The sequence below is a fragment of the Cervus canadensis genome, chromosome 24 (genome assembly GCF_019320065.1).
Source record: "Cervus canadensis isolate Bull #8, Minnesota chromosome 24, ASM1932006v1, whole genome shotgun sequence".
Lineage (NCBI taxonomy): Eukaryota > Metazoa > Chordata > Mammalia > Artiodactyla > Cervidae > Cervus > Cervus canadensis.
This window is the reverse complement of record NC_057409.1, coordinates 42,580,950-42,594,940: the sequence shown is the minus strand read 5'-3', so window position 1 is coordinate 42,594,940 and position 13,991 is coordinate 42,580,950. Positions and strand designations below refer to the sequence as shown.

At 38.2% G+C, this 13,991-nt stretch overlaps 1 protein-coding gene across 2 annotated transcripts in view; it reads left to right on the top strand.

Annotated features, from left to right (window-relative positions):
• LOC122426018 (cytochrome P450 20A1) overlaps window positions 1-13,991 on the top strand; it is a 45,233-nt gene that overhangs the window by 20,816 nt on the left and 10,426 nt on the right. For both annotated transcript variants that reach the window (XM_043444555.1, XM_043444556.1), the window contains exons 6-9: window positions 1,192-1,270; window positions 3,168-3,283; window positions 4,091-4,145; window positions 7,285-7,405. In XM_043444555.1, coding sequence (XP_043300490.1) covers window positions 1,192-1,270; window positions 3,168-3,283; window positions 4,091-4,145; window positions 7,285-7,405 — 371 coding nt within the window. The remainder of the gene's footprint in view (window positions 1-1,191; window positions 1,271-3,167; window positions 3,284-4,090; window positions 4,146-7,284; window positions 7,406-13,991) is intronic.

Here is a 13,991-nt window from a genome sequence, read left to right as displayed (position 1 = left end):
AACTCAACTTTTCATCATAAATTTTTGCCCTGTGCTCTTTGTTGTGCTTAGGCACTTTTTTCTCACCTAAAGGGTTTTCCAAACATAAACATTTACTGCACTTTTTTACAGTACATTTAATAGTTTAATTTTTTACATTTAAATAGTCTGAAAGGCATATCTTTGTAAGGTAAGACTTGAGGACTCATAACTATGAATATTTTTTAAATACTTATTCATTTTCTTTTTTTCATAAGTTCTGTCAGAATTTCTGAATTATAAAGAAAAATTTTCAGGACCAAGTATCTCGTATTGAAATCCTATTGTTTACTCTCTCTAAACTTTAGACTAATTTTTAATGTTTTTTGAGATCTTAGCCAATGCTTACCAGTCATCATCTTAACTTTATCTTTGAGGTGCAGAACGATGGGGAAGAGTAAAGTTGAGTGAAGTCGCTCAGTTGTATCCGACTGTTTGCAACCCCCTGACTGTAGCCCGCCAAGGTCCTCCATCCATGGGATTTTCCAGGCAAGAATACTGGAGTGGATGGCCATTTCCTTCTCCGGGGGATCTTGCCGACTCTGGGATCCAACCTAGGTCTCCCACATTGCAGGCAGACTCTTTACCGACTGAGCCACTAGGGAATCCCTTCCAGTTATCATGGTGAAGTAAAAATTTGAAGTTCATCTCAGATGGTAAAGAATCTGCTTGCAATGCAGGAAACCCAGGTTCGATGACTGGGTCGGGAAGATCCCATGGAGAAAGGAATGACAGCCCACTCCAGTGTTCTTGCCTGGAGAATCCAAAGGACAGAAAAGCCTGGCAGGCTACAGTCCATCTGGTTGCAAAGAGTTGGATACGACTGAGCGACTTCCACTTTACAATGAATTTTACTTATCCACTAGTGCCATTGTAATAAAAAATTGAGAACTGACTTTACTGCTATTTCCTCTTCCTTTTCATTCATATTCCTTTGAAAATAAGGAAACTTTGACTTTTTAGTTACAGTTAGTTTGAAGGTACTTTGAATGAAATTAGTAAGCTATATTTTGTGCCTTATCTTTAAAGACAATGAAGTAAATGATTTCCATGCGAAAGGGAGAGTTTAACAGTTCTGTTGGTGAAACAGGTTCTTCAGTTATTAGCTTAGATTGCTTGGTATTACTTGGGAAATTTGTGTACTAAATAATAGGTATACTTTCCTATTTTCAGGTTTGGTCTGAGATTGGAAAAGGCTTTCTGGATGGATCACTTGATAAAAGTGCAACTCGGAAAAAACAATATGAAGATGGTAAGTTTTTTCACTCTTAATTTTTAGTAAGGACCAAAGGAAATGTGCCCAGTTTTAATAGGGTTATGTCTGATTCATGAAGTTATAGGTCATGTGTTTTTTCTTCCTTGTATGTTTTTTTCTACATTTCCTATTATGAAAGTTTTTCTTTTTTTTTTTTTTCTTTTTTCTTTTTATGAATGAAAGTTTTTCTTAAATAAAAGAGAGGGAAAGGCTGTCAATTAGTCAATAAACCCTAGCACTTACTCAGAATGAGAGTACTGTGGTGCTGGTACAGCCTACATGATTAATGGAAAGTACAAAGGTACAGTCCTGGGAAAGCAATTTAAAAATGCATGTTCAGTAAGAGTTATAAATAATGAGTGAAATTATCTAAAATAAAATATTCGTGAAAATCTTTGTAGTGATATTTCTACAAGTAGAAAAATAGAAGAAAATCTAAATATCCAACAATATAGGAATTGCTAAGGAAATAATATCAACATGACAAATGTTATATAAGAAATGTAACAAAATAAAAAAAAACCTCTTGCTATTATAATATTGAGTAAAAAAAAAATTATATATTTTATAAATACATCCACATGACCAGGGGAAGAAAGAATATTTCATGTAGAGGAAAAGTAGTTGCAAAGTCCTTGAGGTAAGATTCTTCCTGATATATTTGAAGTACAGCAGGGAACTCTAGGCTGGAGTGAAATAAGTTAGGAGAATAGAAGACCAGAAAGACTGATAGGAGTGGAACAGATTTTGTCTGGCTTTGGTGTGACTGGGTTGCTGTCATCTCGGGGCTTAGAACAGAAACAGGGAGACTTAATTAGGAGGCTACTGCAATGAACCGGGCAAGAAAATTAATGTGGCTTGGACTAGGTGGAAGGTAGCAGAAAATAGAATATTTTTTTAGAAAAAGAATAAGGGAGAATAATTCTGTATTTTGAAAATTAGAACTGCCAACATTGATGGCCAGATTAGATATGAGGTATGAGAGAAGGAAATACCAAGGTTTTAGACCTGAGTAATTAGAAAATGAAATTGTCAGGAAATCAGATGGGACAGATACTATGGAAAGATCCAGTTTTGAGGGGAAGATCATGGCTTCAGTTTTGGATATGTTATGTTTAGTATACTTCAGGCATCTGAGTGGAGATGCTGAGTTGTTTGCTTGGTACGAGTCTGAAATTCAGGGGAAAGAGGTCCTAACTGGAAATATAACTTTGGGAGTGTTCCATCTGTAGATTGTATTTAAAGCATGAGAATGGTTATCACCAAGGTAATGAATATAAATAAAGATCTAAGAAAAGAAGTTCTTGACCTTGGGCATTCCACCATTAAGAAATTGGAGAGATGAGAAGGAACTGACATTGGATCTTTAGAATGAGAGGCATTAAAGTGGGAGCAAAGTGTGAAGCCCAGGAGAGTGGGATCCTGGGAGCCAAATGAGAAAGTGTTTCCATCAGGTGTTGTGATAGGTCAAGTAAGATGGGGCCTGAGAAATGATCTCTGGATAATTTTCTTGGAAGTTGGATTAATCTTCTAGGTTTTAGAAATTTACTTTTCTGACTGTTTCACATTTGTTGGAGTCTCTAAATGAGTGATGCTTGATTTGGGAGAAGAATGGAATTAAGAGGACAGAATTCGAAGGAAGGTTAATAATACCAGCAGAGGGGTATATGTGTAAAAGTCCTCTAAGGGACTAGAATCATTCTACTTCTTGACCTGGGTGTTTGATTTAGTTAAATGTTAAATAAATTGTGCATATATGTTGTATGCATTTTGGTACGTGTGTTAAAAGTTAGCAAAAAGGAGAAATAATAGAGTTTAAATTAGCTTTAAAAATTATGTTATTAAATTGTTCAATCCTCACAAATGAAAATCTTTTTTGTTTTTCTTCTCTAAGCCCTTATGCAACTGGAATCTATTTTAAAGAAAATCATTAAAGAACGAAAAGGAGGGAACTTCAGTCAGCATATTTTCATTGACTCCTTAGTACAGGGGAACCTTAATGACCAACAGGTGATGTAATTCTTAAATGTTTATCAAACAAAGGATAATCAGACATGTACAGAGTGTGCTTTTTACTCACTTTAACCCAGATGTCTTCCTAGAATTCAACAGCTTTTTCCTTTTTGATTGTACATCATCCATAAATAGTATTTAGATTTGCTGTCCTGTTATTTAGCTCTTGGAGGCAGCTGTATAGCATCTAATATTTGAGTAAGCAGATACTGAACCAGAGTTCTCTGATTGTTACAGAGGAGGACTTGGGTAAGCCTTTCTCACCTAAACCGCTCCGCCCATGTGACCAGATGTGGCAGCGTGGCTTGCTCGCAGTGTGGATCTGCTACCCCAGCACACCACGGGTTACTGTGTGTGGGTGGCGGGCCGTCACTGCCACACCTGCTCACTGTCGGAGTCTCTGCCTCCTCTGTGGGTGTAAGTCCTCATGGACAAAAAGTGGTGCTCTGGGTGTGTGTGGGTACGGAAATGAGATCACGCCCCAGAACAGCGGCGGGCTCCTCACTCTTCCTGACTCTTCATTGCTGCACTCAGCCAAGCTAGAGAGACAGGACTGAGCCAGTTTATTTGCAATATCATGAGCCAGTAATACTACTGGATAAATGTTCACTGTATCAAAAATGCAGTGCAGTGTTTAGGTTGGCTTTTACATTATACAGAGTTTATTCAAGTGAAAAAGTCATAAAGGAATAATATACTTTTTTCCTTTCCTTAACTCCCAGTGCTATACTCTAGATGATTTTACTAGGTCTAATACAGGCCACCTTACATGTCACACTTTCTAAACTTAGTTTTGTTTCCTAGATCCTAGAAGACACTATGATATTTTCTCTGGCCAGTTGCATAATAACTGCAAAATGTAAGTATAAATTGATTTCTTTTTGAGATAGATTATAAAATACAGAAAGATAAAGCTATTCTAAAATAAAGGAAATACTGTTTGCAAGATCTCTTTATAATTTCCCTTAGCTCTTATTTTTTATTCTTGTTTGAAAGGCTAGATTCACACAGTGCTCCTCCCCCCGCCCCACCCCCACTCCCACTCCCACCCCCACTTTTCTTAACCCCAGGTGCTCTGTGTCACCTCTGAACATTGCCATAAATTTCCTGACACAGTTTATGGATTGTGAATTCTAGTTAGTGCCTTTAAAATGAACTGCTATTGACACCTTTCCAACCAGAGCTGTAAGCTTTTCAGTTTCCTGCTGCGGCTTTTCACTTTGACTTCAATCCTGTCTGCTATTAATAAGATCTACCAGCAGTGAATATAGGCCACAGAAATCATGATTTGAAAGAACTTCTTGGTGAAATTAAAGGTGATTATTATTTAAAATTCTAAAATGGGTGATACGTTTCTAAGCTTTCTTACTGGTTTTGAGTTTATCAGACTACCATTTATTTATACAGTTTTTAAGACTTTGTATATCCATAAAATTATGTTAACAGAACATGCTAAAGGAAGTATTAAAACACAAGTTGAAAATCTAAAGAATTTATTTTTACTTGAAGGATTTCATTCACAACTTTTCTGTTTAAGAAAATTAAAAATGGATCAGTACAAATGTGAAGTTCCTGTAAGTTTTTCTTCTTTGTATAATTTTTTGGTATCTAGAGATGTCCAGATTTTATAGATTAAGTGGAATATAGGTAAGCATGTGTCAAAAATAATGTCTTGAACCTTTAAAAAAAATACTTGTTTAAAAAATGTGTTACTGTTAAAATATATCTTTGCTGAAGACCTTCAAAAAATCTGAATCAGGGACTTCCTGGTGGTCCAGTGGCTGGACTTTGTGCTCCCAATATAAGGGGCCTGGGTTTGATCCCTGTTCGAGGAACTATTTCCCACATGCTGCAGCTAAGACTCAGTGAAGCCAAATAATTAAATAATAATAAATAAATGTTTAAAAAATCTGAATCAGTTGTACTCTGGATATTACAAAAATTGATCATTTCCAAGGTTGACTTAATATTTTAATCTTTTTTGTAGTTTTGGGGGAAAATTTGAGTATTGCTGTTTCTTTGCATGTGGGTTGATTGTTTTTTAAAGCACCTCTGAAATTTTGAGAGGCAGGATCAGCAGGAAACCTTAATTAAAGTCCCTCCTCTGCGACTTAGTAGCCTGAAGCAGGATACTGACCTCTACATTTTTTTCCTCTTCTAAAATAAGGATGACCTCCAAGGTTTCCAACTATAAATTGGTGTCTTGATTCAACATTGTAATTAAAGAACATTAAGTGGCTTAAAATCACATTTTAAAGCTACTGTCATACTTTTTAATAGAGTTGTATAAAAAAAACAGTGTTTGAGGTTATTTAACAGTTATATTAATTTTAAATAATGTAGTCAGTCAGGGTGTAGAGTGCCTACTGTATCCAAATCCTTGTGCTAAATCTTTCAATGTTATATATTACTACATATTATTGTAAAATTGCATACATGTACATATATACTATCTGCATAAGTTTTCACATCACTTGTGAAATAGAAGTTCTGCAGTTCACTCACAAGCCATAATAAAGAAACATATATACGAAAAAAGTTAAAGTGAGTTAACTCATGCCTTTTGTGAATTCTGGATGAGAGTAAATTATCAAAATAATTGAGTACCAGGTATCTATTGATTTTACTGATAGTAATATTAAGTGCAGAAAGTGAATTATGTATTTACATTGGATTTGGATAATATGTGACTTCGGCAAATATTTTAAAAATTTAACTTTAAGGCCAATTGAGGCTAGCCCTTTAGCTTAGGAAAGCGATAAGTAGAACTAGAAGTTATTAAACACAGTTGAAAAGTACTTGACACAGAAAAAGTAGAGCTGTAGATAGAGTCATGTCAAGCTTAATCTAAGGAAAGAGATGCCGTATGTCTGGATGGTTCCGTTTGAACAGTTATAATCCCAGTGGATCTCTAAGGGAAATATAACTATTTTATATTTATTATGTAATTGATTTTTTTACCTTTTGATTTCATTGATTATAATCCGTAAGCCATTTTAAGAAAAAGTAAGCCATAAGCCAGTGAACTCCAGTGTTGGTGTTCATCAGAATAATTATGATATTTGTTAGAAATATAGATACCTTGGACACACCCTAAACCTGCTAAGTCAGGATCTGTGGATGGTGGGATTGTGTCATCACACAGTCTCTGACTCCCAGGAGATTTTTGAGACCCACTGTCCTAAGCAACTAATCAGTTTCAGTTCTTGAACCAGTGTTACAAGTAAAAACTTAGAAACACTGATTTCTAGGTAAATCTCCTGCTATTTTGATTTGTGTGAATCATTTCATTAGGGCTCCTGAGGAAACTGACAAATCAATTATTTTATTTTACATGGTCGAGTGAACCAGTCCCTCACAGTTGCCAGCATTTAACACTTCCCCAGATGTGAAGTTTATTTATTATCATTACTGTTTTGCTTAAGGTAAAATGCATCAAGTGCCTTTGACTCCTTGCCAGTTTTATGAAAGAAATTTTCTAGGGGCTTCCCTGGTGGTCCAGTGGTTAAGAATCTGCCTTGTAATGCAGAGGACACAGGTTCAATCCCCTGTCTGGGAAGATCCCGCATGCCCAGGGGCAACTAAGCCCAGGGCCCACAACTAATAAGCCGGAGTGCCCAAGAGTCCACGCTAGACAAGAGATGCCGCTACAATGAGAAGCCCTCGAGCTGCAACTCGAGAGTAGGCTCCACTTGCAGCAGCTAGAGAAAACCTGCAAACTCCAAGGAAGACCTGGCACAAAAATAAAAATACAACAATACATTTAAAAAAAAAAAAGAAATTTTCTAGATTTCACTGTCTCTGGTTGAGAATATTCTGTGTTTATGTTCTGTTGAATGAAGCACAAATCTCATGAACAATCTTGTGTTATCTTCTGGTAGCATTTATGTATCTTCTGTATCAGGGGAAAAAAGAAAGAATAGTAAGTTTGTTTTTTATTCAGCACCCAAGCTATGAATTTGCTGCTTTCATTGTTATTATTATAAATTTTCACTTAGTATGCACCTGGGCAGTCTGTTTTTTAACCACCTATGAGGAAATTCAGAAAAAACTATATGAAGAGATTGACCAAGTTTTGGGGAAGGGACCTATCACTTCAGAGAAAATTGAGGAGCTCAGGTAAGAACCTGAGGAAAGTGGGGGGGGGGGGGGCGGGCACGGGGACATCTTTAAAATTTGAATTGGTTTATCTTATTTAAAACTAATGCTAATATGTAGGAAATCTATGTATTTTTATAGGATTTAGGTAATCTGCCTTTCTGCAAGATTCAAGTCAGTCGTTTTATGGCCTGGGATGAATTATCTGGTGGCATTCTGAGTTTTAAGACATTCGTTTCTTTTCATTATCAGACTGCTAGTGACTGTATAACATCCAGCTGAGGACTAGCAGGGGGGTACTCTTTTGCCCCCTTCTGATGCCTATGTCAGAAGCTTTCTCTATCTCCTTTATGCTTTAATAAAACTTTATTACACAAAAACTCTGAGCGATCCAGCCTCGTCTCTGGCCCCGGATTAAATTTGTCTCCTCCGGAGGCCAAGAAAAGTATTTACATATAGATTTTAATAGATGACTTAATTTGTTTTTTTAAAATCATAAGGTAGTCTTGGGAAACTTACATGGGCCTATATGAAATAGCATCAGTGATGTCTATAAGTGGAACATTCATACATTGATGGTAGGAATGCAAAATGGTACAGTTCTGTTGTAAAACAGTGTGGCAGGATCTTATGAAATTGTACAGTATGACCCAGCAGTTCTCCCAGGCATTTACCCGAGAGAAATGAGAACATGTCCACACAGTGACCTGCATGCAAACATTTATTGCAATATTATTCATAATAGCAAAAAACAGGAAGTAGTCCAAATATTCATCAACTGTTGAATAGATAAATTGTTGTTATGTCCATACAATGGAATAGTACCAGGTAATAAAAAGTAACACAATATCAATACACAAAACAACATGGATAAATCTCATTATGCTAAGTGAAAAAGTCAAGCACAAAAACTGTCTACAATGTGTTTCATTTAGGTGACATTCTGGAAAAGGCAAAGCTATTGTGACAGAAAGTAGGGCAGTGATGGCTGGGGCCAGAAATGGGGAGAGGATCAACTGCAAAGAGGCGTGAGGAAAGTTTTCTAGGGAGAGGGAACTGTTACATATCTTTCTTATGGTTGTAGTCACACAGTCATATAGGATGACTAAAATTCATCAAACTGTACAGGTAAAATAGCATTTTTATGTGTAAGTAATAACTTATTGTAAAAGGTTTTTAAAAATAGCAACTGTGACTTCTTCTTAGGGGGTTGGAAGCCTGAGACTGGGTATTAAGCAGCCTTACTTTGGAGGGCATCTTTAAGCTCTAGAAAAGAAGACACGGATACAGCTGTTAGAAAGAGCTCGTAACCATGGTTTTACAAGGAGACATTTCTTAGGGATTCTTTAAAATGTTGACAGCTTTGTTGATTACAATTTTAAAAAGTAATACATAACTTGTCTTTTGAAGTTTTTTTTTATGCAGAAGTGTATGACATGGAAGGTGAGTGTCCTTTGTAAATGAGGACAAGAGAGATAACAGTTGTTAACTATCTGTATTATTTTTCCAGACTTTTTCTATACATTTATATGTATGTATTTAAAACAAAAAATTTAAAAACATTTTTAAATACAAAACATGTAACTCTTCTGTAAATTCCATGTTTTCTCTTAACGTGTTGTAGACAGTGTTCTATATGTAGTAACTCCACCACATCAAGTCAGTGAGTAAGTTCTATTGATTTTATTTTCCAAACAGTATTTCGTTAGAAGTTTAGTTTTCGTTCTTTCCATTGTCCCCGCCCTCCCACCCATGAGGAGCACCACCAACTTGTCTGGGGCATTTCAACAGCCTGTGTCTTTCTTCCTCCTGTGAAAGTAAAACTCGCTCAGTCTTGTCTGACTCTTTGTGACCCCATGGACTATACAGTCATTGTAATTCTCTAGGCCAGGATACTGGAGTGGGTAGCCTTTAGCTTCTCCAGGGGATCTTCCCAACCCAGGGATCAAACCCAGGTCTCCTGCATCGCAGATGGTTCTTTACGAGCTGAGCCATGAGGGAAGTCCAAGAACACTGGAGTGGGTAGCCTATCCCTTCTCCAGTGTATCTTCCCGATTCAGGGATCGAACTGGGGTCTCCTGCATTGCAGGCAAATTCTTTATCAACTGAGCTACTCCAGATTGCTCTTGGAGCCAGTGACTGTACACTAATCTCTTCAGGTGCTTTAAAAATATACATCAGTCCAGTTCAGTCGCTGAGTCGTGTCCGACTTTTTGTGACCCCATGAAACGCAGCACGCCAGGCCTCCCTGTCCAAAACCAACTCCCGGAGTTTACTCAAACTCATGTCCATCGAGTCGGTGATGCCATCCAGCCATCTCATCCTCTGTCGTCCCCTTCTTCTCCTGCCCCCAGTCCCTCCCAGCATCGGGGTCTTTTCCAGTGAGTCCACTCTTCGCATGAGGTGACCAAAGTATTGGAGTATCAGCTTCAGCATCAGTCCTTCCAGTGAACATCCAGGACTGATCTCCTCTAGGATTGACCAGTTGGATCTCCTTGCAATCCAAGGGACTCTCAAGAGTCTTCTCCAACACCACAGTTCAAAAGCATCAATTTTACGGCGCTCAGCTTTCTTCACAGTCCAACTCTCACATCCATACATGACCACTGGAAAAACCATAGCCTTGACTAGATGGACCTTTGTTGGCAAAGTAATGTGTCTGCTGTTTAATATGCTATCTAGGTTGGTCATAACTTTCCTTCCAAGGAGTAAGTGTCTTTTGATTTCATGGCTGCAATCACCATCTGCAGTGATTTTGGAGTCCCAAAAAAAAAGTCTGACACTGTTTCCACTGTTTCCCCATCTATTTCCCATGAAGTGATGGGACTAAATGCCATCATCTTAGTTTTCTGAATGTTGAGCTTTAAGCCAACTTTTTCACTCTCCTCTTTGACTTTCATCGAGAGGCTCTTTAGTTTTCTTCACTTTCTGCCATAAGGGTGGTGTCATCTGCATATCTGAGGTTATTGATATTTCTCCTGGCAATCTTGATTCCAGCTTGTGCTTCTTCCAGCCAGAGTTTCCCATGATGTACTCTGCATGTAAGTTAAATAAGCAGGGTGACAATATACAGCCTTGATGTACTCCTTTTCCTATTTGGAACCAGTCTGTTGTTCCATGTCCAGTTCTAACTGTTGCTTCCTGACCTGCATATAGGTTTCTCAAGAGGCAGGTCAGGTGGTCTGGTATTCCCGTCTCTTTCAGAATTTTCCACAGTTTCTTGTGATCCACACAGTCAAAGGCTTTGGCGTAGTCAGTAAAGCAGAAATAGATGTTTTTCTGGAACTCTCTTGCTTTTTTGATGATCCAGCGGATGTTGGCAATTTGATCTCTGGTTCCTCTGCCTTTTCTAAAACCAGCTTGAACATCTGCAAGTTCACGGTTCACATATTGCTGTAGCCTGGCTTGGAGAATTTTGAGCATTACTTCAATAGCGTGTGAGATGAGTGCAATTGTGTGCTAGTTTGAGCATTCTTCGGCCTGGCCTTTCTTAGGGATTGGAATGAAAAGTGACCTTTTCCAGTCCTGTGGCCACTGCTGAGTTTTCCAAATTTGCTGGCATATTGAGTGCAGCACTTTCACAGCATTGTCTTTCAGGATTTGAAATAGCTCAGCTGGAATTCCATTACCTCCACTAGCTTTGTTTGTAGTGATGTTTCCTAAGGCCCACTTGATTTCACATTCCAGGAAGTCTGGCCCTAGGTGAGTGATCACACCATCGTGAATATCTGGGTTGTGAAGATCTTTTTTGTACAGTTCTTCTGTGTATTCTTGCCACCTCTTCTTAATATCTTCTGCTTCTGTTAGGTCCATCCCATTTTTGTCCTTTATTGAGCCCATCTTGGGATGAAATGTTCCCCTGGTAGCTCTGATTTTCTTGAAGAGATCTCTAGTCTTTCCTATTTTGTTGTTTTCCTCTATTTCTTTGCATTGATCCATGAGGAAGGGTTTCTTATCTCTCCTAGCTATTCTTTGGAACTCTGCATTCAAATGGGAATATCTTTCCTTTTGTGCTTTGCTTTTTGCTTCTCTTCTTTTCTCAGCTATTTGTGAGGTCTCCTCAGACAGCCATTTTGCCTTTTTGCATTTCTTTTCCACGGGGATGGTCTTGATCCCTGTCTCCTGTACAGTGTCACGAACCTCCATCCATAGTTCAGCAGGCACTCTGTCTATCAGATCTAGTCCCCTAAATCTATTTCTCACTTTGACTCTATAGTCATAAGGGATTTGATTTAGGTCATACCCAAATTGTCTAGTGGTTTTCCCTACTTCAATTTAAGTCTGAATTTGGCAATAAGGAGTTCATGATCTGAGCCACAGTCAGCTCCTGGTCTTGCTGACTGTGTAGAGCTTCTCCATCTTTGGCTGCAAAGAATATAATTAATCTGATTTCGGTGTTGACCATCTGGTGATGTCCATGTGTAGAGTCTTCTCTTGTGTTGTTGGAAGAGGGTGTTTGCTACGACCAGTGCGTTCTCTTGGCAAAACTCTATTAGCCTTTGCCCTGCTTCATTCCGTACTCCAAGGCCAAATTTGCCTGTTACTCCTGGTGTTTCTTACCTGAGACTAATCGCAAACCAACAATCTCTGGGCATCAGAAAGTTTCAGAAGCTTCTCAGATGATTCTAATGTGTAGTCAAAGTTGAGAATCACTGTGCTAGTCATTGTTCTATATCTGGGGAGTTGTATCTGATCATACTCCCCTGTTTAAGATCCTTCTTAAGATCCTTCTGGTTGTACTTAAGATAAAATTTATACCCACTATTTTGCCTTATGAGGCATTTCAGCTTTCCTGAAATGCTTTTGTTTTCTCAAATATGAAACACTATTTTTAATCTTCTGACTTTCGGCTACCTTCTCTCTTCCTCTGTCCTCTAGCTGAGTCCAGTTTTTCCTTCAGGTCTCAGGCTAAGTGTTTATTCATCTGCCAAGTCCTTTCTCCAGCTTGGTGCTCCTGCCGTGTTCCCCAGCACCCTGAGCTTCCTTTATCATAGCAGTTACTGTGCCTTTTTAATTGTTCATACTTGATGTTCCTTCCTCTGTCCTTTCCCCTGCCAGCTAGACTTTGAAATTCTTTGATGGTTTTGTCTTGTTCACTGTTGTAGCTTAGTATCTGATGCAGTGCTTCTAATGTAGTAAGTACCTAAAAAATATTTGTTCAATCCCACTTCTGGGCATACACACCAAGGAAACCAGATCTGAAAGAGACACGTGCACCCCAGTGTTCATCACAGCACTGTTTATAATAGCCAGGACATGGAAGCAACCTAGATGCCCATCAGCAGACGAATGGATAAGGAAGCTATGGTACATATACACCGTGGAATATTACTCAGCCATTAAAAAGAATTCATTTGAATCAGTTCTAATGAGATGGATGAAACTGGAGCCCATTATACAGAGTGAAGTAAGCCAGAAAGATAAACACCAATACAGTATACTAACGCATCTATATGGAAATTAAAAAGATGGTAACAATAACCCTATATGCAAAATAGGAAAAGAGACACAGATGTTCAGAACAGACTTTTGGGCTCTGTGGGAGAAGGCGAGGCTGGGATGTTCTGAGAGAACAGCATTGAAACAAATATAATATCAAGGGTGAAACAGATCACCAGCCCAGGTTGGATGCATGAGACAAGTGCTCAGGGCTGGTGCACTGGAAAGACCCAGAGGAATGGGATGGAGAGGGAGGCGGGAGGGGGGATTGGAATGGGGAACACATGAAAATCCATGACTGATTCATGTCAATGTACGGCAAAAAGCACTACAATATTGTAAAGTAATTAGCCTCCAACTAATAAAAATAAATGGAAAAAAAAAAAGCGGCAGCTATGAATGTTCTAGATGCATATTTAATAAAAATCAGAAAGCTGTTGTTTGAAAGAAAAAAAATATTTGTTCAAAGAGAAAAGGATGTTCCTTTTCTGCTTTTGATGTTTTTAGAAATTATAAAAATCAATATTTGTGTGCTTACATCTTTGCAGATATTTCCAAATCTTTCTATTAATAAGGTCTGAGAAATGAGATAATTATTTAAGAATGTATGCAGTAGTGTAGTGTTTACAGTTAGCGGCTATGGCGTAACAGACGGGTTTGAATCCTGTCACTACCACTTACCTGCTGTGTGATCTTTCTTTTAATTAATTAATTGGGAGGCTAATTACTTTATAACATTGTGGTGGTTTTTGCCATACGTTGACATGAATCAGCCACGGGTGCACATCCCAAACCCCCTCCCTCCTCCCTCCCCATCCCATCCCTTTGCGTTGTCCCAGTACACCAGCTTTGAGTGCCCTGTTTCATCCTGCTGTGTGATCTTAAACAATTGCCTCATTTTTAAAATCTGTAAAATTAAAAAAATAATACCCATGAGTTTCTTATCAGGATTAAATGAAATACTGCATAGAAATTATTTAACAGAACTGGTGCATAGCAAAATTTCAATATATTTTAGCTTTTAATCCTCTCATTGTAATGCAGACTTTATATTTTCATATATATTGCAAGTTAGCCTTCCTCAGAGCTTCCCTGGTGGCTAAGAGGGTGAAGAATCTGCCTGCAGTGCAGAAGACCTGGGTTCAGTCCCTGGGTTGGGAAGATCTCC